This window comes from Chenopodium album, chromosome 10, assembly GCF_948465745.1.
Source record: "Chenopodium album chromosome 10, dcCheAlbu1.1, whole genome shotgun sequence".
In the NCBI taxonomy this organism is placed as follows: domain Eukaryota; kingdom Viridiplantae; phylum Streptophyta; class Magnoliopsida; order Caryophyllales; family Amaranthaceae; genus Chenopodium; species Chenopodium album.
In genome coordinates this window covers 50,800,043-50,826,416 of record NC_137843.1, presented here as the reverse complement: position 1 = coordinate 50,826,416, position 26,374 = coordinate 50,800,043, and the positions used below count along the sequence as shown (strand labels likewise).

General features: G+C 35.5%; 1 protein-coding gene across 1 annotated transcript; it reads right to left on the bottom strand.

The window, feature by feature from the left end:
* Positions 1 to 16,326: 16,326 nt before the first annotated feature.
* Positions 16,327 to 18,802, bottom strand: LOC145565342 (uncharacterized). Its single transcript, XM_081625381.1, has 7 exons — positions 18,719 to 18,802; positions 18,373 to 18,570; positions 17,961 to 18,240; positions 17,002 to 17,595; positions 16,804 to 16,910; positions 16,486 to 16,578; positions 16,327 to 16,386 (listed from the first exon to the last, which is right to left on the bottom strand). Exons 1-7 carry the CDS (start codon positions 18,800 to 18,802, stop codon positions 16,327 to 16,329), a joined length of 1,416 nt encoding a protein of 471 aa, XP_081481507.1.
* Positions 18,803 to 26,374: the final 7,572 nt, after the last annotated feature.

Sequence of the window (26,374 nt, the reverse complement as noted above, 5' to 3'; positions counted from 1 at the left end):
ACTATTTATACAAGTCTAGCTTGTATGGCAAGTAGGGTTTTCAAAAGATAATTATGTTAAATTAACTAAATCTCAAAACACGGTTTTAAATAAATTACTTTCAAAGAAAATATTTTCAGAAAATAAGATAAAGAAAGATTATCAAAAAGAATAATATCTTTTCAATATTCAATTTTTAAGAAATAAATCATTTAGAAAATCTTTTCTTAAAATCTATCTTTTTATCTTTTTCCGTTTTCATAAATTTGCCAAGTCTTTGTCACGCTTCTAATAGATTTCATGCATATCCTACTTAACATATTTAACAACATATCTAGAAGATAGAATCTTAACTAAATTAAGTTGCTGCGTCGTTTATTCTGTACTCAAAGATTGCTTGGGCTTCACGCAGACCAGGACCAAGTTCCTGCTGTCTTCAAGTTCCTGTTAGGGAACGTTCCTGTTAGGGAACTTAGATAGCTCTTGTTAGAGAAATAAGTTCCTATTAGGGAACTATTCTTTTATCTTGTTTAACCTTCTTAAAGTCTTCTCTTCATGTCCTCTAAGTTAAGGTTACTCTTCCACCACCAAGGTCCACTTCACCTGTTCTTAATCAAACACTTAAAGAAATCTTTAGTCGAGTTTGCTTGAGTTTAAGTCCATTATCATCAAAACTTTTAAGATTCAACACTTGGGTATTGCTGTCTCCTTAGAAAAGAATGGTTTATTTTTGTCTCAAAAGAAATATGCTCTAGAAATTATTGAAAAAGCGGGCACGACTAATTGCAAACCTTCTTCTACTCCGGTTGACTCCAAAGGGAAGTTAAGTACTACTTCCGATGCTCCATATGATGATCCGACTTCTTATTGTCGTCTGTGTGGTGCTTTGTAGTATTTGACTTTCATTTGTCCTGATATATCGTATGCAGTGCAACAAGTTTGCCTATTTATGCACGCACCTCGTGTAGAGCACATGAATGCGTTGAAGCGCATATTTCGTTACATTCAAGGTACGCTTGAGTTTGGTTTGCATTTGTATAAGTCATCCGTATCTTCTATCCTATCTTTCACAGATGCCGCCGATTGGGGCGAGTGTTCGGACACTCGCCGTTCTACATCAGGATAATGTGTTTTTTTTGGTGATAATCTGATCTCTTGGTCTTCCAAATGTCAACCAATTCTGTTTAAATCTAGTGCTGAAGCAGAGTACAGGGGTGTTGCAATTTTGCAAATGTTGTTTTTGAATCCGATTGGGTTTGTAATTTGTTGCTTGAGCTACAATGTCCTATTTCTAAAGCAACATTGGTTTATTATGACAATGTTGATGCCATTTCCTTTCCAGTAAACATATTGAGATGGACATACACTTTGTTCGTGAGAAAGTTCAAAGGGGCGAAGTTTGTGTCCTACATGTGCTTTCCCAATACCAGATTACAGACATTTTCACGAAAGATCTACCTAAGGTTTTACTTGATGATTTTCGGGACAGTCTCAGTGTTTGCTGTCCTCCCGTTTCGACTGCGGGGGTGTGTTAGATTATGTAAATAATCTTGTGTATAATTAGTTTATAATTACTATTGTATCCTTAGCCATAACCCTAGAATATGCTTCTATATATAATTTGTTTAATCAATGAGAAATACACGACAAATATTTTCATATTATCTTAATAAGCCCAAACCACCCATTTTAGAGAACGTCTGGTAGGAAAAGCAAAAAAAGGCACCCTTAGTTCCCTTTTTTATGGTAATTTGGTTGGATGTACTCCCATTCAAGGTTTGGTATTATTTGAACATATATATACAGTCCAAGCTTTACCAAATTAAGTGAAATGTGGAGGAATTAAAAGGGATATAACAGTAATACGGAAGTTCCTAAAGTTGATCGCTGAAATGGGTTGAGGCGAGTTTTATTAGAGTCGGTTTGGTGTATTTATGTTAAGTTTATATATTTTTTAAGTTTATCTTGTTAGGAGTTTTAGGCAAGTTAGGTATCATATTGTATTGTGTATATTTATGTGATTAATATCAACGCAAAGGCTAAGTCGTTTTCTCCATAATATTCTTGAGTTCAACATGGTATAGAACCAGGTTTTATGCCCTTCACTGCATGTTTTGAGTGTTCCACAAGTTTCTCATTGGGATACGGCCATTCGTGTCTTGCGCTACCTTAAGGGTAGTCCAGGACAAGGCATCTTGTTGCGACCTATGAAGGATTGGCGCTTGACGACGTTTTGTGACAGTGATTGGGCAGCGTGTTAGTTGACTCGGCATTCCTTGTTAGGTTACTTTGTTTTCTTAGGCTGTTACCTGTTTCTTGGAAGAATAAGAAACAACCTACTATATCCACATCCTCGGCTGAAGCCGAATACCGGCCTATGGCTTTCACTACTCGTCAGTTGAAATGGTTAAAGCAATTGTTGTTTGTTCTTGGTGTTAATCATTCGAAGCCTATGCAATTGTTTTGTGATAGTCAGTCTGCCCTGCATATAGCTAAGAATTCGGTGTTTCATGAATGTACGAAGCATATTGAGGTAGATTGTCATTTTGTTCGTGATGAGTTGTTAAACGGTAATATTTCTACCTCACACGTTTCAACTAGTCATCAGTTGGGAGATATTCTCACCAAGGCTTGGACGTCAGCAGTTTGGTTTTCTGTTACGCAAGTTGGGCATTCGCGATTTGCATGCTCCAACTTGAGGGGGAGTATTAGAGTCGGTTTGGCGTATTTATGTTAAGTTTGTATATTTGTTAAGTTTATCTTGTTAGGAGTTTTAGGCAAGTTAGGTATCCTATTGTATTGTGTATATATATGTGATTAATATCAATGCAAAGACTAAACCGTTTTCTCCACAATATTCTTGAATTCAACAAGTTTCGGGTTAAGATGCTAGCAATAGACCCGATTGTGTTAAGAGAAAGAACCTAAGTATGAGTTGATTGTGACTAATGGTCTCAAATTCAAGAAAAGAGTCTATTAATTAATATATAATACAGTCATCGTGATATATATATATATATATATATATATATATATATATATATATATATATATATATATATATATATATATATATATATATATATATATATATAAATATATATATATATATATATATTTTCCATTTTGAAGGTGAAGGGACATATGTGTACAGGACCATTCATAATTCATTAGAATTTATATATTTGTGTCTAAGGTCAAAGTGAAGTTCCAATCAAAATCCAATGAACTATAGGAGGAAGACAACTAACCAAAGTCCAAAAGAGGTTTTTCATCCGAAAACTAATTAGAAATAGAGCAATAACTCATTTGGATTATAAACGTAAAGAGTTTTGCTTTAGTTTTCAATGTGGAACATATAATACTCACACTTGTATCTAATAAAATGTAATGTTTAAACACAAATAAAAAAAAAACAGAAAATATTATTGAATAAAAAATAATTTTCTTACTAGTATTTTTTTTTTTTTTGAAGCCTCTTACTAACAATGCATGGATCTTACAGCCACCTGTACGATGCACGTCGTACAGGCATTCTGTAAATAAAATAAATAAATAATAATAAAAAAAAGCGGAAAGAACATAATATAGAAAAGTAATGAATATATAATTATAGTGAAAAAAACATACTTTTAAAATGTAATGAACATATACCTAGAGTAAAATGAACATATTTGCACCAAAAAAGAGTGAAAAGAACATATGTCCATGTTCTTTGATTGCCAGTGTAATGTACTTTTATTTGTGACATAATGTTCATCGATAAGTGAAATATTCTTTTGAATTTTGTCGTTAAATTATTGTGGGTATAAATAATGTTCATTACGTAATATTATCATATTCCTTATTAATATTACAGATATTCTTTAGATATACTACCTCTGTTAAATGTTATGTGCAACTTTAGGGTATTATTTGTGAGATATAAAATATTCTAAAGTTGCACATAACATTTAACGGAGTTAGTACAAAAAAAAACTTAAAACTGGATAACTATATGTTCTTTACAAAATAGCCACTTGTTCTTTCTACGTTTTTGTACCTTAAAATTTTCACTTACTACATGCATTTCCATACATTTGACATATAAGGTGAAAATACGACGCATATATAGCTCATGAAGGATAAACTAGAAAATATGATAAAGTTTTATAAATAAGTCTTCTCCTTAGCTTCATGAATGATGCTCTTCCTAGGTCGATGGCTCAATGCCCATATAAAGCATTACAAATTTTTTACTGTAAAGTCTGTAATACGTAGTTCAATATCCACGGTTGATTGCAAGGAATGGGGGGTTCTTTTGTTATTGGTTTACAAACTTAGTGACAAAAAAAGACACCTTATCATTTTGTCAATTCAGAATTTAGGCTAACACTAAGCCGTCCAAAATGTTTGTTAGGTAATATAAAGTTTCAAAAGAAAAAATAAAAAGTACTGCAAGTCTGCAAGCATTGTATTCTTGCCCATATCTAAAGAAAAAACCAAACTATGTATGGAGGACAGTTAAAATTTGAGTATCAACTTTACTTTTACCAGAAAATAGTATACCACTACTTTGTCCTAAAATAGTTGGTCCATTTGGTAATGTACACTTCATAGAATCACTATCTCAATTGAAGCTTCTTCTTACCTACTAGTCTAATACGGAGTACACATTTTTATTTACACATAATTTTATTCTCTTCTTTCGAAATTAGTTGTTGTGTCAGAAATTCTTGTAATCTTAAGAGATTTTCATGAGGTCCACTTATCATTTAAAAATATTAGGAAGGTAATTCCGATAGATATTCCCAACGGTTTGACAAATGTTTATTGAAACACATTACAATAAAATAAAATAAAAGTTAAAATAAAACATCGTGGAGAATTTCATAGGATCCCGTAAATATGTTCTTGTTACATTTATCGAAGATTGTACATAATTAGAGTTCCCCTTTCCTCGAATTAAGTCATAGGTTTCGAAATCGGACAACCCAGAAAAAAAGAAGTATACTTCTTTTTTAAAACCCAATATAGTATATGCTAGTAAATGTAAATAGTACAACTTATGGCCCATTTGGTTCAAGGTTATAAATTATGAGAATGGTAATGAATTATGTAAATTTGTTTATAAAATCCGATTTAACCTAAAAAGTTCTCATAATAAAATGTTGGTACATGGTGAAAAAAAAGGGACATAGGGAGAACCAAGCCAGGCCATGGTAATGGTACTCCATCCCCTTGGAATTTCTTTATGAATTTCCATTACCAGGCCACTCAATTCCACCTTATAAAAGGTAATGGATGGTAACGAAAATTCATGAATGAAATGAAGCTAGTAAAGAGATGAGGCTTCATTGTCAAATTTTTTTTTGGTTGGTTGGTAGCAGAGTAGTCACTTTGGGAGTGGGGGGAAAGAAAAAGGGTAAGAGAATCCCCATCCCAAAATGCCACAAACGGGAATTGAACCCCCAACCTCAAGGTTAAAAGGTACAATCCTTTCCACTAAATCAAACTTAGCTTGGTGAGGCATCGTTGTCATTGGTAATGATATAGGATGACATACAATTTTTTCACTATTTTACACTCAAATTCGTTACGTTCCCATGATTAATATATACTACATCCTGAACATGCCATCAGCATTTTTAAAACAGTTAATTATATATGGCAATAGTAGATTTCCTAACAAGAGATTAATTAATAAAATAAACACTATCATAATAATAATAATAATAATAATAATAATAATAATAATAATAATAATAATAATAATAATACCAATTGGTTGTTGATATAGTGGTGATTGAGACTACACTTGGTAGGGAGAACCTGTGTTCGATCCCCCGTAACAACAATTGGGAGGGGAGTGGAACCTAACCACCCATAACTAATCCCCGAATCCGAATTAGCACAAAAAGTGAAACGGGCAGAACACCAAGAAAAAAAAAATAATAATAGTAATAAAAGTTTAAAAATTCAATACATAACTTTTGATAGTTGTTGTAAAGTAGTAATGAAAAGTTTCTCACTCAAAATATTTAAATGAAAGTAATAATTATAATAAAAGACATCATATCATAAATCACGTTTAGGTATTATTGAATTGCTATTATGGTGTATTAGATAAATTAACATGCCAATTAAGATAGATTGAATAATTTAGGAGTCTTTTACTTCTAACATGCTTGCTATCAATATCTTTAATTATGTACGGAATATTTTTTTAAATGATGAATTATTTTAATATTGTGAAACTAAATACTATGATGACTTAAATAAAATGACAATAATTTTTTAATTATATTAACTTACTAGTAAGAAATCATATTATTTTGGAGTAGAGGGGTGTTTTTTTGGCGGCATTAGGTGCATGCGTGTGCGATTATGTGTCATTCCTGTTTTCACGTACTATCTGTGATGATTGGTGAGACACTAACTAGTTACAAAATACTGAAAGTTTATTAATGTCTAAGGATGGATTAAGTCATTTTCTTTCTTCAATCATCCCTTTAATTACTTTATTTTTCTCGTTCCTTCTTGATGAGGATCGTGGGTGTCAATTGTCATGGGGAGATTGGGAGCAATTAAAAGAAATTTTAGTGATCGATATGCAAGCAAAGATTTTCTATTTTTGTTCTAACTCCTCTAAGAGTACGCTACTACCTTTAATTTCTGGATTGTCTGCTGAAAAAAACAAAAAAGATAGGGCATGTTGGATCTTGATAGTTTTAAATTTTGATAGAAAATTAAAACTTTGATACCGAAATCATCAAGCACGCTGTTTGATCATCCATACATAGTGGAACGGCACGTTACAAAAGCCTCTTGTCATTGCATCGTTGGATCATATGCATAATGGTTATGCTTGATTGATTGACTATGACCCTCAATCCCATAGTGTGAACAAAAAATCACATGGATGTTATTTTGGGTGGCGAATTGAGAAAAAGATATAAATGACTAACGTTGTAACATAGGCTACTACTGTTAAACTTAAAAAAATATTGGAGAAAACGGCTTAACCTTTCGTATTGATATTAATTACATATATATACACAATACAAAACAAAACCTAACTTGCTTAAAACTTCTAATAAGATAAACATGCCAAATATACAATATTAACAAATATAACCAAACTGATTCTAATACTCCCCCTCAAGTTGGAGCATGCAAATCACGAATGCCCAACTTGCATAAAAGAAAACCAAATTGTTGTCATCCAAGAGCCTTGGTAAGAATATCTACCAACTGATGATTAGTCGAAACATATGAAGTAGAAATATTACCCTTTAACAACTCATCACGAACAAAATGACAATCTACTTCAATATGATTCGTACATTAGCTATATGCAAAGCCGACTGACTATCACAAAACAACTGCATAGGCTTTAAATGATTGACACCAAAAACAAACAACAACTGCTTTACATTTCAAATCACAAGTAGTGAAAGCCATAGGCCTGTATTCGGCTTCAGCCGAGGATTTGGATACGATTTCTTAGTCTTCCAAGAAACAGGAGAACGACCTAAGAACACAAAATACCCTGACAAGGAACGTCAAGTCAAGGGACACGCCGCCCAATCACCGTCACAGAACGCCGTCAAGCGTAAATCCTTCATAGGTCGCAACAAGATGTCTTGTCCCAGACTACCCTTAAGGTAGCACAAGACATGAATGGCCGCATCCCAATGAGAAACATGCGGTTCACTTAAAAACTATGCCAAAACATGCACAGAATAACTCAACTCTAGTCGAGTGACCGACAAATATACCAATCGTCCAACCAACCAATGATACTGTTCTGGTTGATCAAACGGATCACTAGAAGCATGAGCAAGTCGATGATTATGCTCCATCAGAGTGTTAATGTGTTTACAACCCAACATACCTGCCCCAGTCAAAATATCCAGAGCTTACTTTCATTGAGAAAGAAAGATACCCTCCGAACTACGAGCAACCTCAATGCCTAAGAAATACTTAAGCACACCTAAATCCTTCATATAGAAGCATTTGCACAAATAGGCCTTAAACCAAACGATAGCATCATGAGAAGAGCCTACAATAATCAATCATCGACATAGACAAGTACATGCAAAGAGACACTACCCTATACATAGCTAAACAGAGAGTAATCAGCATATGAGTTTTTAAACCCAAAACCTCGCAGAGCACTAGACAATTTCGAAAACCACTGTCTCGGAGCTTGTTTCAAGCCATATAGAGATTTTCGCAGCCTAAAAACTTTGCCAAGTACCGGAGTTTCGTACCCTGGAGAAAATTGCATATACACCTCTTCATCCAAATCACTATAAAGAAATGCATTATGAACATCCATCAAATGTAACTCCCAATTCAAAGACACAGCAACAGCTAGAAGAAGACATACAGTACCCATCTTTGCAACAGGAGCAAACGTGTCATTATAATCAACACCGGCAACCTGTCGATTGCCATGAACAACGAAACAAGCTGTAATACCCTGTATTTTTAAAACGTATTTTCTAATTAATTAATTAATTAATTAGTATTCTCTTAAAAGGGTATTTTAATAATATATTTTACTATTTGAATTTTAGAGCCAAAATGATATTTAAATTTTGACGCCAAAATTATTTTAAAACTCAATTATTATTTTTAGATTTTGGATAAGATTTATTATCCATTTATTTTATTTTAAAACTCGGATTATTTATATATATTTTGGATATTTTAACTAAGAGAAAATTATATTTTAATTATTTAATTAGGAGGTCCGAATTTCCTAAATAATAAGCTATGATTTTCGGATTTTCTAAGTGTAGAAAATTGGATTTTCTTAGTGAATTTATCTGGTGAATAATTGATATTTTCTTAATTAATTATTTTATACAATATATATTGTATAGGATATATAGCTCCCGCTGAACTATCGCCCAGCTCCCAGGGTGCGCACTCATTGCCGAGAGAACAACTAAGAGGGGCTCACCAGCCCTACAGAGTCAGCCCGCAGAGCTGACCAAGGCAAACTCTCCACAAAGGAGATCGTACACCTATAAATAGAGGGCAAAGTATAACGGAAAGGAGGTGAGACATACAAGTTATTACACTCTCTACATCTCTCTAAGTACACTTTCATTCTCTCTCTAAACACTCTCTAACTTAGGCATCGGAGGGGGGGTTCCTCGAGCCACCCTCGAGGGCAGTTCACGTGTGTTGCCTTGTGTAGGTTGTCAACAGGACCCAACTCACCCAGCAGAACCCTTGGATCCATACCTGGAATATATATTATTTACACAATTATTTCCTTAAAACTAGTAAATTAATTCCCTAAATATCTAAAGGGAGGTCCAAAAATATGAGCTTAGGAAAGCTCAAATTTTCGGCCACCATGATGGATTTTTGGGTGATTTATTCTCCTTAAAATCTCTTATTTTCCTTAATTTTATTTTCCATCTCACAAAGATTTGATCATCTTATTTCCCTACCTTATTTCACCCTTGATTATTCCCCAATTAATCTGTTTTGTTATATTACTTTTCATGACAACACATTTTCCTTAATTCTATTGTTCTTAATCACCTTAATATTTAACTTTCCATAATTCTTTAACTCTCTTTTCCAAGTAATTTCCTTAATACTTTTTACCATAATTCTTCCTACATTCTCCTACCATAATTCTTTCATTCGTGAGCCTATAAATGCCTCCTCATACCTCTCATATTCTTCACACAAAAACTCAATTCTCTTCTTCTCTCTTATTCTTTCCCCTAAACCTTTTCATACTTTCTTCTCCTCTTTTTACACAAATCAGCCCGTATACATTTGAAGCCGGTTTTCGAGCACTTCTGGTCATTTTTTGGGGTATTGATGTTCACAACAGATTGTTCCTCTCAAAAAATCCTTGAGGTTAGGCTCACAAATCACCCAATTCGGAGTTATATTGAAGGAGTTATGGCCTCTGCAAGTTCTGCCTATTCTTTCCAACGAAAATTCAATTCTTTTTAATTCTATTCCTTTATCTTCTTCATGGTTAGTTTTCTAAAATACAAATACCTATTTCAAAAGTTATAATTTTATATTAAAGTATTATTTTAAAAGAGTTTTATAGTCCATGCACATTAGATTTGAGTTTATGTTGTGATAACCTTATGGTTATGTTATTTGCAAGGTGTATTCGTGATTGAACTTTGAAAGTGCGAAGTATTGATTGATATTCGGAATCAAGGTACGTTTAGGTGGCTAGATACTTTGAAAGTGATTGGTTTGAATAACATGTTTCATATGATTTTATTAGTGATTGAATTGAATTGAATTTATTTGAGTTATGATTTATGAAATAAAGTATGGTTGGAGGAATTAATTTTAATATTTGTTTTTAATAAAAGGATTTATTTTAAATATCATGTTTTGAATGGTTTGAAATTATTTATTATGTTCAAAGGAATTTGGATTTCTAAGAGTATGTTGGAGTATTAATAAAAGAAAGAGTATTGATGTTTCCGCTGCAAAGTATTGGTTTTTATTTTAGTAAGTTTTGAGTAGCCTTGCGTAATCACGCGGAGGTAATACGCCTAAGTCTATCTCTACGGTATAATTAAATGTATTATACTAGTATTTCCGTAGAGGGAGATTTGGGGGTGTTACACAAGCCTTGAGACGTTCCACCTTTGACTTGTCGATATACTTGATTTTGTACACCTAACCACTACGTATCGCCCTTTTTCCGGGAGGAAGATCCTTAACGGTCCATGTGTCATTACGCTCTAGAGCATCAATCTCATCTTGCATTGCCTTATGCCAACCGACGTCTTTAACCGCCTCTTTGAATGAGGACGGTTCCTTTCCCTTTGTAATCGTCTCAAAAAAACACCTGTGTCTCATAGAAAATTGATTATATTCAGCATGACAAGGTATAGGGAAAGGTGTACCCGAAGAACGAGATTGAGAAGGGACGACAATTGATGTAGCGGGGTCTATATTTTTAGTAATAACAGTATTTGTGACATAATCACGATGCCACACAGGAGGTTGTCTATGTCGTTCACCACGGTCCAAACCTGCCGTAGTACTCCCCCTTAATTCTAATGGCGTAGAAGTTAGAGTTTCATCAAGAATGGGTTGTTCAAGAACAACACCCAAACTCGAACTATCACCATTATCAACATATACGTCAACATCACAAGAATTAGAAATCGACGACGGGGTGATAGCTAACCCAAGAGGCTGCTGTTGCGTTGCACCTCGGCCAGCACCCGCTGGATTACCAGCGAACTGAAAAGGAGGCTAGCGAGGCTGCTGCTACTGGGATATGCCTCAGCCAGCACCTGCTGGACTTCCAGCGTGTTAGGCAGACTGGCGAGGCTACTGGTCTGGTCCTCGGCCCGCGCTCGTTGCCTGGCTTGTGGTCTGGGGCACGCGGGGTTGTTGCTGGGTATCTTCTCGACCAGCCACTACTACATGATTTGCAGGTCGGGCAAGGGCCTCCATAGCCTGGTTGTGTCTAGGCTCGGATTGCCGCAACTAGGCTGTGGACCTTGCTTTTTCAAGCGAGTTATCATCGCCATTCTCCGCATCAAACACTCGTAATCCCACCTCAACATCATCCCAAAGTGGTGGATTAGCCAAATATCGCTCCCATTGCAACCGACTTTAACACCCTAGAAATTCCTTTTCTTTAAAATATCTGTTTTGCTCTTTATAAAAGTTAAAATAGGAAAATCTAAGACATTACCGCCACCGTGAAAACGGCTAAGGAAACTATCAAAGACACACAGCGGAATACTATCTTTAAAAACATTCAAAACAATTCAACTTTAAAAGTCAACCAAATGAAAGTAAAGTCAAACCAAAGTAAAACGAAGTCAACCTACAACTTGGAACCATTGTAAGCCCTTATCAAAACCAAACCGACTTAAAACCTTTGGGTTAGTCCCACAAATATAATATATTAAAATAATCAAAACAATAAACCACATCATAAACTTATGGAAACTAAGCATGATTCGCTATTCACTATGCCCATCATGAATATGCTTCATCACCTAAAAAGCTTCTCTCTACTTGTCCCCACTACACTCCATTAGAAATGAGTCATCGTAGGGCCAAAGTAAAGACAAGGCAAAACAAACATCCAAACACACAATCGGTAATGCTGAGTACATAAGCGTAACTAAAAACACTAACATGCTTTCACCTATCATCACACAACTTACCTTGTTGCACCTGTTTACAAGCATGCAACATACAACATGACCCTTAACTAAATAACTAATTTATTCATTTAGCATTGATTACGAATCGAACGGGTTTCCCTCCTAACCTACCCCAATAAAGGGGTATTAAACCGGGAGCTAACCGTGTTACTATAAAACAACCACTCGTAAGTGGTGGAATTCCTGTGCATAATAATAAAACGGAAAATACAGCGTCCTGTACTCCCAGTAGAAGTTATGGTTAAATATAAAACCCCATAACTCCCCCCATATGTTCATACTCAAGGTGTATACGTTCCAAGTGTTTTGGTGCGTAATCTCTTTCAATTTACGTTATTTACATATTATTAGACTTGGTGATGACTCTCAAACCATAACACAATCAATCATAATAATTATTCAAACAATTAAACATACCAATTTAATTCTTGAATAATTAGTGACCACATAATATTTAATGTTAAACCCTTTTTGATCTACCTCGATGTCAACACCTTAAACGCATAATGCGCCCAAATTCCTATCTTTCGGTGTTAGAAACACCTTAAGTGCACTAAGACACTAATATATAATTTATTCCTCGTGTACATAGACACTTAAATAGCTCTTTCCTCATGCTTATAGCATCAATAAAAATTATATGAAGCATAATAAAATTCCTTTCAATATTCCAAACCAAATTGAACAATTAGTTTAATTAAACATGATCGCTATCATGCCAATAATAAAAATGTGGTTCATATACAATATGCCAAATTAATTATTTTCCTTCACTAATCCATCACAAATAATCCATGCTTCATAATTCAATCTCCAACATCAACCAAATAATAAATTTCAATCAAAATCTATCATGATACTATTTGGAATCAATTATTCAAAGCCTAGCATGTTCCTATATCACCAAATAAATACTAAGTACGCGAACGTACCTTGAATACGATCTTAAAATCGCCAGAACTATATGAAATCACTCACTTGGAAGTCTCCTACAATAAAAAATTATAAAGAGGCATTAAAATCTATTCCACACAAGTTTCCAACAATATATACCCTCATTAAATCACTCATAATCTTTTAAAACAAGCTGAAATTTAATTTAAAACCCCTTACTTTAATCCCAATTAATGGGTAGTCAAAATTTCCTTTAAGAAACTTAATTATAGCTTACTAATAAAATTTCCAGAAATATTAAATCATTAAAACTTGCTGTAAATATGTTTTAAAACCCTCAAATCAACGATTTAAACCACCCTAAATCAATTTCCTTTAATATACAATAATTTAGAAACCTAGGGTTTTTTTTTAATTTTGGGGCTTTTTTTCAATTAAAATCAAATCTGAAAAAATTTATTTACATACTACCAATAATCAAACATCATGAAAATCATCATAAAACCCATAATTAATAATTAGATTTAGGATTAAAGAAAAAGAATTAATTTTTTTTTTCAGAAAGCCGCAGGTAGCAATAGCCACCACGACACGCGGCTGGGCTCCTGCCGCGCTGGCCGGTGTCGCCGCGGCTGTTGGAGCTTTTGCCGGTGGATGTGGTGGTCGGCCGGTGGTGCGTGGTGGTGGTGCCGGACATGTATAAAAAAAAGGGGAAGGGGAATTAAGAAAGAAAGAAAAAGAAAAAGAAAAATAAGAGAGAATGAAAAGAAAAATTACCTTGGGTATTCTCCACTTTGGGCAAAGTTTAATTTGCCCATGTGTTGAATATTTATACCCCTTTCTCTCTAGAAACCCTCCTACTCTTGAATTCCCTTTCTATTCTTACTAATCCCTTTCCTAATCAAACTTGTTTTTTACTTTAACTTTTATAAAAATTTCCTTTTATAAAATATTACCAAACTTATTAAAATAAATAATAAAAATGCCATAAATACTTCATTTCGAATTATTTAAATACTTCACAAAATACTTATTTAAATTAAAATACGTATAAAAATACGGGATATTACAGTCTACCCCACTTAAAAGAAGTTTCGTCCCAAAACTTGGGTAACGAAATTCAAACTTTTTCCTCACTTTGTATAATATTGATGTACTTTTGGTCATACTTTTACCTTTTGGTGACTCTTTGAGATCAAAATTGCTCAATATACTCGTTACAATTGCACAAGAAGCACAAAAATGACTAAAATATAGGGATAAAGCACGAAATTCTACCCCCTTTAAAGAAAACGAGTTACGTCCCTGTAACTCAACGTACTTGAAACAACTCGGGATATTTCGTTTTCATCTCATATTCAACTTCCCAATTTGCTTCTTCACACTCTTGGTTAGACCATAGCACTTTTACAATCTTAACATTCTTATTGCGTGTACTACGCACTTTACTGTCAAGGATCTTGATAAGTCTCTCCTCATAGGTTAAGCTTTGATCTAACTCAATGGTTTCAAGTTGTAGCACATGAGACTTATCATGGATATACCTCCTTAACTAGGATACATGAAATACATCATGTACTTTACTTAGCTCCATAGGTAAGGCCAACCTATAAGCTACTTTGCCTATCTTTTGCAGTATTTCATATGGACCAATATAATTTGGACTAAGCTTTCCTTTCTTCTTTCCAAACCTCATCACTCCTTTCATTGGTGACACCTTCAGCAACACTTTGTCACCAACCTAAAACTCCTCTTCTCTACGCTTCAAATCTGCGTAGCTCTTTTGACGATCTTGAGTTGCTTGAATTTTAGTTTGAATCTCCCTTACTTGTTTGACTGTATCCTCAATCATTTGAGGCCTTAAGATCATTGTTTCACTTATGTCATTCCAAATAATTGGACTACGACACTTTCTTCCATACAAAGCCTCAAATGGAGCCATGCCTATGCTTGCATGGTAACTATTATTATATGAAAATTCAATCAAGTCCAAGCTATCTTCCCATCCCCCTTGGAAGTCTATAACACAATCTCTTAACATGTCTTTCAAGGTTTGAATGGTTCTCTCAGTTTGTCCATCTGTGGCAGGGTGAAACGTTGTACTCATCTTAAGTGTTGTACCAAAATTTTCCTGTACACTTTTCCAAAATTTCGAAAGAAACCTAGAATCTTTATCAGACACAATGTCTTTTGGAACTCCATGTAACCTCACAACATATTTGATGTAAGCTTTTGCAAGTTGCTCCATCTTTCAAGTCTCCTTCATTGGTATGAACACTGCAGATTTTGTAAGTCTATATACCACTACCCAAATGGTGTCATTTCCACTCTTTGACTTTGGGAGGCAAGTCACAAAGTCCATTGAGATACAATCCCACTTCCATCCAGGAATTTCTAATGATTACACAGTCCCCTGTGGTCTCTTGTGTTCTATCTTTATCTTCTGACAAGTCAAACACTTTACTACAAATTTCGCAACCTCATTCTTCATTCTAGGCCACCAATACACCTTTTTTAAATCCTTGTATAGCTTGTCCCCACCTGGGTGCACTGAGTATGGTGTATTGTGACCCTCTTCCATTAATTTTCTTTTAACTTCCTCAAATTTATGTGGTACACACCATCGACCCTTGTACCTTTCCCATCTTCATGAATTTTGAAGTCTGCAACTTTGCCTTATTTTATCTTCTTGCGAATCCTATCCAACTTCACATCTCCTGCCTGATTTTCCCTTATCTCATCAAATATCGTTGGTTGGTTGGTTAGGTTTGCTAGTATGCCTACTGGCACTCCTTATTCTACAACTTCTAGATTCATTTTCCTCATTTCTCTGCACAACTCATCGGCCACCATCAAAGTATTCAGTCCATGACTGGTTTTACGACTTAGAGCATCCACAACTACATCTGCTTTCCCTTCATGATATTGTACGTCTAAGTCATAATCTGTCATATATTCCAACCATCTTCTTTGGCGTGAGTTTAAATCCCGTTGAGTGAAAATATATTTTAAACTCTTATGGTATGTATAAATCTTACATTTCACTCCATACAAGTAATGCCGCCAAATGTTTAGTGAAAAAATGATTGCAGCTAATTCCAAGTCATGAGTTGGGTAATTTACTTCATGAGTCTTTAACTACCTCAATGCATACGCAATCACCTTTCCATTTTGCATAAGCACACATCCCAAAGCCATTCTTTGATGTGTCACTATATACATCATAGATCCCACTATCATCTCATAGTGTAAGCACTGGTGCTGTAATTAACTTCTATTTCAAGAGTTGGAATGCTTCTTCACACTTGTCATCCCACTCGAACTTTTTGTCTTTCTTCATAAGAGTAGTCATAGGTTTAGCAATCTTTGAAAAATCCTTCACAAAACGCCTATAATACCGTGCTAAACCTAAGAAACTCAAAACATCATATACTGTTTTTGGCGTAGGCCAACCCTTCACTGCCTCGATCTTTGCTGGGTCTGCTTCCACTCCATCTTTGGACACAAAATGACCCAGAAATGCTACCTTCTCCAACCAAAACTCACACTTAGAGAACTTTGCATAAAGATGGTTTTCTCTTAGTATTTGCATAATTGCCCTTAGGTGTTCTACATGTTCTTCTTTTCTCTTTGAATACACCAATATATCATCTATGAATACTACCACAAACTTGTCCATAAATTGATGAAACAACCTGTTCATCAAATCCATAAAGATTGCTGGTGCATTAGTTAATCCAAATGGCATCACGGTAAACTCATAATGTCCATATCTTGTCCTAAATGCATTCTTATGAATGTCTTCATCTGCAATCCTCAACTGTTGATAACCAGACCTTAAATCAATCTTAGAAAACACTGTGACGCAGTTCCCTATAATCGATACACAGTCTCATACTTCCATCTTTCTTCTTAACAAACAAGACTAGCGCTCCTTAAGGTGATGTACTTGGTCTAATGTACCCCTTTTCCAATAAGTCCTGCAATTTCTCCTTTAGCTCACTCATTTCTAGAGGTGCCATTAGATATGGTGCTTTGTAAATTGGTGTTGTCCCTAGGACTAATTCTATTGTGAAATAAATTTTCCTCTTAGGAGGCATTTCAGGGATCTCCTCTGGAAACACATCCAGGAATTCATTCACCACTTCTACATCCTCTGGCTTAGTTGTCTCCTCATGATACATGTTTCTCACACTACAAAAATACACTGGATGTCCCTTCTTAATATACTTTGCCAACTTTATCACAGATATTAACCTTGGGCACTTGGTCTCACCATGAATCCAATATGTTACCGACTCATTTTCACTCATACTCATTTTTACTTTCTGCGATCGACAACTGATTTCTGCACTGTACTTGCTCAACCAATCCATTCCTAGAATGAGATCAAAGTCACTCAATCCAAACTCGATAAGATCAGACAGAAATACTTTCCCTTTGATTTCTAAAGGCACATCCCTAAAGGTTTTGGTACATTTCACTACCCCACCCGTGGGAATGGTTATAGGCAACTCTACTACTTTTACTGCTTTCAAACAGTCTTTAAGTTTCGAAACAATAGTCTTTGAAATGAAAGAAAAAGTTGCGCCAGAATCAAACAAAACTTTAATAGGAATAGAGTTAATAGAAAAAGTACAAGTGATGACATCTTTCGTGGAATTGGCCTCATGCCTACTCATTACATTCAACTTCCCTGCAGCTCCACCTTTCTGTTGATTATTCCCATTGACATTGTGGTTGCCCTTTGCTCCATTCTACTGCACTCCTTTATTCCCAGAATAGTTTTTGTTCCCTTGAAAGTTCCTTTGGACCCTCCTGAATTATTATTCTACTTGTTTCCATTATTCCCTTGGTTAAAGTTTTTAGCTCCTCTATTGAAATTTCGTCCCCCTTGACGATTGTTACCTTGGGAATTATTGTTGTTGTTATGGTGGTATTTCTGCTTCTTAAAACCGTTCTGGTTACCCTGTTGGTTTCCAGATTTTTGTCCTACCTCTTTTCTAGTCTTCTTCTCTTCTATCTCGGCTAGTTCTTTCTTTTTCTTCACTTCTAGTGCATAAAGGTGTGCGGCTGTCCCATACAATTCATCCAAGGTTTCGAATACTTGCCCACACAACTTCAGCTGCAAATCCGTAGTCAAGCAACTCTCAAATTTCCTAGCCTTTGCCTTTTCTGTAGCAACAGACTACTCAGCAAAACGAGACAACTTGATAAACTTTGTATAATACTCAGTGACTGACATCTCTTCCATTTTAAGGTTTGAAAATTCCTCAGCCTTTTGCTTCTATAAGAAGCTAGGGTAAAACTTATCTCTCACCTTCTCCTGGAACTTAGTCCAATTGAATCCAGGTAATTCCCTAATGGTAGCTTCGTTTTGCTTCCACCAAAGGTCAGCTTCATCTCTCAGATAATAAGTAGCGCAACCCACCTTAGAATTCTCTGGGCACCCAACTGCCCCAAACAGTTTCTTAAACTCCCTTAACCAATTTTTCAGTATGGTAGTGTTAGGCTCCCCCTTCCATTGTTATTACAACTTGGTTGAATTCCTTGCCAACTGTTGGGCAACAGTTGCCAATTGCCTCACAACTGTCAAGCCCCCCCTTCCATTGTTGTTACCGCTTGGTTGAATTCCATTATTGTTACCCCTTAGTTGAATTCCTTGCCAACTGTTGGGAAACAGCTGCCAATTGCCTCACAACTTCACTCAACTCTCCTCCATCATTGTTGTTACCACTTCCCCCTGCCATCTTTCTTCGCTTAAATTTGGATTTGTATCAAAAATCTCCATAATGGAACTGTCAACAGTATTGTTACTCTCTTCAATCGCCTCTCCCTCTTTTTGCTCTCCATTCGCCCCTGCTTGGCGTGGAAGAAGAACTACCTGACTGGTGGCTAGAAAAAGGGGAATTATTCCCTACTGGATTATCATAATAGTAGTCTGGATATGGGATATGCATGCGCTGACAATGACATTTCTCGACCTTAATGAGATAAGTAATTAAATAGCGATAGTCCGGATACCATTGACCAAAATAATCCTTATACTTGTAGTAGTTTGGAATATCCCCTGGAAGATAGAAATCGGAGAACCTTACTTTAACAGCGAGGTATGGAGGCTCATCCGAAAGACAATGAATGATCATGGCAGAAATATGGTTGGGAAGGTCATAAAGCTTGTTTCTTAGAACATCACTCATGTAAGAACAGTGGTAGCGAATTTTCTCTACATAATCATAGGGGTGTTCATTGTCTTTCTTAATAAGAGTACCAATTTGGGTGTATTTGTTAGGAAGAATCAGCATCTTATAAAGGAAAAGACTTAGAAAAGAATTCCCTTCCCAAAGAAAGCAAAAATAATACAGTTCTTGCATGAATTAGGTTCAATGTTCAATCAAACAATCTCATCTATTTATAATCATATAATCACATACTTTCCAATCAATCCAAAGATTAAACATCACAACCTAAATATTAATGAATACAAGAACATAATTAAATCTAACTTATATGCCCAAATTCTTTCCTACCCAAACTCACCAACATGCTTTTAAAAGCTTTTAACACATAATATTTACCTCAATCCTTGCTTTCCTGCAAAATGAACAAACTAAAAATATTTTGACTCCTCTTTTTAAAAAAAAAATTCGAAAATAACTTCTGAACAAGGGACGAGAAAATTTGGCCATTACAAAAACAATTAAAAAAATAAAAAAAAAAATTCGGACATCCTTAAAAAAAATTCGGATGTCCCTTATAAAAAAAAATTCGAACCTCATCCCCTAAAAAAAAATTCGGACTTTTAAAATAATTAAATAAAATATTTGATATTCTTAAAACAAAATTAAATAAAATAACTCACTTTAGAAATTAACCAATTAAATAAGCATTTGGCCAAGTTTCAAAACAAAACACTTTAAAACACGTTTTTGGCTTTAGTGGTAATAAAAACTAAACCAAAGCTCCTAGATACCACTTTGTAACACCCTAGAAATTCCTTTCCATTAAAATACCTATTTTGCTCTTTTTAAAAGTCAAAATAGGAAAATCAAAGGCATTTCCGCCACCGTGAAAACGGCTAAGGCAACTATCAATGACACACAGCGGAAGACTATCTTTAAAAGCATACAAAACAATTCAACTTTAAAAGTCAACCAAACGAAAGTAAAGTCAAACCAAAGTAAAACGAAGTTAACCTACAACTTGGAACCATTGTAGGCCCTTATCAAACCAAACCGACTTAAAACCTTTACGTTAGTCCAACAAATATAATATATTAAAATAATCAAAACAATAAACCACATCATAAACTTAAGGAAACTAAGCATGATTTGCTCTTCACTCATGCCCATCATGAATATGCTTCATCACCTAAAAAGCTTCTCTCTACTTGTCCCCACTACACTCCATTAGAAATGGGTCATCTTAGGGCCAAAGTAAAGACAAGGACAAACAAACATACAGACACACAATCAGCATTGCTGACTACATAAGCGTAACTAAACACACTAACATGCTTTCACCTATCATCACACAACATACCTTGTTGCACCTATTCACACGCATGCAACATACAACATGACCCTCAAATAAATAACTAATTTATTCATTTAGCATTGATTACGCATCGAACGGGTTTCCCTCCTAACTTGCCCCAATAAAGGGGTACTAAACCGGGAGCTAACCGTGCCTGTATAAAATAATCACTCGTAAGTGGCGGAATTCCTGCGCATAATAATGAAAAGGAAAATATAGCGTCATGTGCTCCCAGTAGAAGTTATAATTAAATTTAAAACCCCATAACTTCCCCCATATATTCATATTCAACATGTATACGTTTCAAGAGTTTTGATGTGTAATCTCTTTCACTTTACGTTATTTACATATTATTAGACTTGGTGATGACTCTCAAACCATAACACAATCAATCATAATAATTATTCAAACAATTAAACATACCAATTTAATTCTAGAATAATTAGTGACCACATAATATTTAATGCTGAACCCTTTTTAATCTACCTCGGTATTAAAGACACCTTAAACGCATAATGCCCCAAAATTCCTATCCCTCGGTGTTAGAAACACCTTAAGTGCACTAAGGCACCGATATATAATTTATTCCTCGTGTACATAAACTCTTAAATAGCTCTTTACTTATGCTTATAGCATCAATAAAAATTATATGAACCATAATAAAATTCCTTTTCAATATTCTAATCCAAATTGAACAATTAGATTAACTAAACATGATCACTATCATGCCAATAATAAAAGTGTGGTTCATATACAACATGCCAAATTAATTATTTTCCTTTACTAATCCATCACAAATAATCCATGCTTCATAATTCAATCACCAACATCAACTAAATAATAAATTCCAATCAAAATCTATCATGATACTATTTGGAATCAATTATTAAAAACCTAACATGTTCCTATATCACCAAATAAATACCAAGTACGCGAACGTACCTTGAATACGATCTTAAAATTCCCACAACTATATGAAATCACTCACTTGGAAGTCTCATACAATAAAAAATTATAAAGAGGCATTAAAATGTATACCACGCAAATTTCCAGCAATATATACCCTCATTAAATCACTCATAATCTATTTAAAACAAGCTGAAATTTAATTTAAAACCCCTTACTTTAATCCCAATTAATGGGTAGTCAAAATTTCCTTCAAGAAACTTATTATAGTTTACTAACAAAATTTCCAGCAATATTAAATCATTAAAACTTGTTGTAAATATGTTTTAAAACCCTCAAATCATAGATTTAAACTACCCTAAATAAATTTCCTTTAATATACAATAATTTAGAAACCTAGGGTTTTTAATTTGGAGCTTTTTTTTTTAATTAAAATCAAATTTGAAAATTTATTTACATACTACCAATAATTAAACATCATGAAAATCATCACAAAACCCATAATTAATAATTAGATTTAAGATTAAATCAAAAGAATTAAAAAAAAAATTCCGGAAAGCCGCAAGCAGCAACAGCCACCACGACACGCGATTGGGCTGCTACCGCGCCCGCCGGTGTCGCCGCGGCTGCTGGCGCTTGCGCCGGTGGGTGTGGTGGTCGGCCGGTGGTGCGTGGTGGTGGTGCCAGCCGTGTTAAAAAAAGAGGAAGGGGAATTAAGAAAGAAAGAAAAAGAAAAACAAGAGAGAAGAGAGAGAAAAATTACCTTGGGTATTCTCCACTCTAGGCAAAGTTTAATTTGCCCATGTGTTGAATATTTATACCCCTTTTTCTCTAGAAACCCTCCTACTCTTGAATTCCCTTTCTATCCTTACTAATCCCTTTCCTAATCAAACTTGTTTTTTACTTTGACTTTTGTTTCGGGGTTTTTTGTGTCCCTTGGGAGAGTTACAACTCAAGACTGGATTCAGCAAGAGCACCTGTACCTGCAAAACAAACGGAACTCCGAATGATCAGAGGTCCGCCTCCGAAGATTAAGTTAGTACGGAATCGGAGTGAAATGTGCGGAAAGTAAGTTATCTGCTCGGATTCCAAGCTCAGGTGTTCTCTGTTTTTGAGAGCAATAAATGCCTTAATGATTAAGACGTAAAATTCGGGGAGTCAAAAAGACTCTCCCTTTATTGGGGGGAATCTCCCTATTTATAGGGTCCTAGGATAACGTGGCCTACCCTAGGGTTTGATGACCTAGGGATTAGGGCAGCGCTGTTTTGCGGCGCCCTTGGAATTTTGGCCTTGAAGGCCGCCATTTTTAGGGGGCGTATCTGAGTGACACGTGTCACCCATCTGGAGAGTCCATTTGGATGCCTCTCAGAGGGACACGTGTCGCTCTCTTATTGGTCCACTTAGGGGTATTAAATACCCCAAATTAACTTTTATAAAAATTTCCTTTTATAAAATATTTCCAAACTTATTAAAATAAATAATTAAAATGCCATAAATAATTCATTTCGAATTATTTAATACTTCACAAAATACTTATTTAACTTAAAATATGTATATAAATACAGGGTATTACACCGACGCTCTTCGAGAAGCGAATCTAGATACGGAAATTTGTCTTCAAAAACTTGAACATCACGACTAACAAAGAATTCATTACTCGCCAAATCATAAAGGCGCCACCCTTTCTTACCATGTAGATACCCAACAAAAATGCATTTTCGACTTTGAGAATCAAACTTGTCCTTAACACGAGGACGATTTGCAGCATAAACAAGACAGCCAAAAACTCGCAAACTATCCAATGACAGTGTCTGACCGAACAAACACTCATGAGGAGTTTTACCTTTCAAAACTAGAGTAGGAGTGCGATTAATGTGATGCACTACAGTCATAACACACTCACCTCAAAAATACTTGGGGAACTTTGCTTGAAATCGAAGAGCATGAGCCACATTTAAAATGTGACGATGTTTACGTTCAACTCTACCATTCTGCTGAGCCCTGTCAACACACGACGTTTGATGCAAGATGCCCTTCTTCACAAAGAACGACCCCAAACTAAGAAACTCTTGATCATTATCACTAAGAACCACCTTCACTTTTCAGCCAAATTGAGTCTTAGCCATAGCACAGAACTCACAAACCAACTGAGAAGGCTAATATTTACCAACCATCAAAAACACCCAAGTAGCACGAGAAAAATCATCAACAATGGTTGGGAAATAACGAGCATCGCAACTAGAAATAATTTTATTCGGACCCCAAATATCACAATGAACTAAATCAAAAATTTCAGATGCTTTATTCATACTCAACGAAAAAGAGTTTCGGGGTTGCTTCCCCATAAAACAAATGTCAACAATCAAAAGAACAACCAGAGTTACTACTATGAGTATTACTACTACTAGACAAAACTCCTAGAAGAGAGTTCACAACTTGCATTGACGGATGCCCGAGACGCGTATGCCATAACAAACTTGCATCTGAAATAACTACTCCATTCGCCTGCAAATTCCGAGCACAAACCGGACGAAAAATATAGACCCCATCACATTGTACCCCCACTCCAATCAGGTTCCTCAAACTGTGGTCCTAAATAATGCATAGCTTGTCAGTGAACATAATACAATAGCATTGTTTTTCTAATAATTGAGACACAGATAACAAGTTGCATTTAAGATCAGGAACATATAAAACATTATCAAGAGTTAAGTTATCAGACAAAACAACTCTTCCTTCTTGCGTAGTTTCGTGCTCTTCCCATTGGGAAAACCAACAGGCGAAGAAATATCATGAAGATCAGTGAAAAGATCAATATTGTCATATATATGATTGGAAGCTCCAGTGTCTATGAGCCACTCAAGAGAATTATACGTACCAAGTTTAGTGCTATCTGACGAATAACCAGACTTATCACCCTTTACAGCAGACATGAGTTCCTTCCATTGAGCATCAGAAATCTTAGGCACACACCCACAATCAGAATAAAAAACCGGCTCATTATTACCACGAGAGTTACCAAGAGCACCAGCAAACTCACCCTAGCCTCTACCAGACGACCGACCACCCCGACCTCCACGACCACCACGACCTCCACCTGAAAAGCCATGAAGCTCATAACAATGGTCCTATCATGACAAGACTTATTACAATAATTACACTCCTTTCGTTCGGAAGTTCGACCGGAACCCGTACCAATTGCATTAAAACCAGCAGTTGTAGAAGAAGAAGCAGTCTCATGTGCCTCAAACACAAATTGCTTACGCTCATCAGCAACAACTTTAGCATAAGCAGTATTCATAATAGGCAAAGGATCACTCGTCAACAAAGTAGAAACAATATAACCAAACTTCTTAGGCTCCAAGCCAAGACAAAATTGATGCAACAACTCATTCTCATGCAACCTAGCATATTCTTTCGCAGCGGAGCAAGTACAAGCAGGAAATTTCACAAAACTAGACAACAAATTTTGCAATTTATTCAATTCACCATAATAAACTGCAATAGACGACCTCTTTGCTTACAATCAGCAATATCATGTTTAAGTTCAAAAATACAAGGACCGTTACCAAGAGAATAACGATCACGCAAATCATCCCACAATGTTTTAGCATCATCAGGAATAATAACAGTAGAACAAATACTAGCATCAAGAGTATTATAAATCCAAGCAACAACAATAGAATTAACAATACCCCACTGATGATAATCTACGTGCTTGGGATCGGGCTGAGCAATAGAACCATCCACAAACCCGAGCTTGCTCTTGGAACGAAGGTTGTTGCGAATCGACCTCTACCACTCTTCATAGTTGTCGACAGTAAGCAACACCGGACAAATCACCAATTGAGAACCTTCACTCGGATGAAGATAGCAATCGGTGAAAGGCTCGTACTTAGGAGGAGGAGGAGGAGGAGGAGGAAGGGGGTTATCACCGCCATCCATCGCACTAAATCACGAGCACACAAGACGTACAATAAATACTGTACCCAACACTAGCACCGCAACACAACACCTTGCGCACACCACACACTACACGCACAACTCACACACACCTACAGCGCAACACTACACCACAGCAGCACCACACCACAGAGCACGCACACACACAACACTACCACACAGCAGCGCCACACACTACACCACAGAGCACGCCACACACTGTTGCACAGCGTACACACCAAACCAAACTAACACACAGCACCACTTCACACAGCACTCCACGCACCAAACACACTAGCAGCACGCACCACACCCCATGCAACACACACACACGCACATATATGTGCACTAGTCTGAGCACCACAAAAAAACGCAGCACCCAAACAACTCCACACACGAAATTAGGATTGGAAAACCTAATTTCGAAAAAAAAACAGAATATTTTGTGGAATTAAAAAAAATAAAATTGAAGCCTTAATCTGAGAAACAATTGCGAAAATTAATAAAAAATTGATGACGAACAACCCAAGATCGGAAAAAAAAAATCTCTTGAAATTAGAGAGGTTGTGATACCATGTTAAACTCAAGAAATATTGAAGAAAAGGCTTAGCCTTTCGTATTGATATTAATCACATATATATACACAATACAAAACAAGACCTAACTCACCTAAAACTCCTAATAAGATAAACATGTCAAATATACAATATCAACAAATATAACCAAACCGACTCTAATAACTACCAATTCAAAGCATGTTATTCCTAATTTTTTTGCAGGTGTTAAACTAATTGTGTGTGGTATGCCGTCTCTACTCTTATATATTAAGTAATACATCGTATGTTTTTGCAAATAAATAGAGTTTGTTAAATTTGAAAGAGAAACTGATTAATAGGATGATGTGTTTTCGTTGTATATAGCTTGGACGATCTTAGATG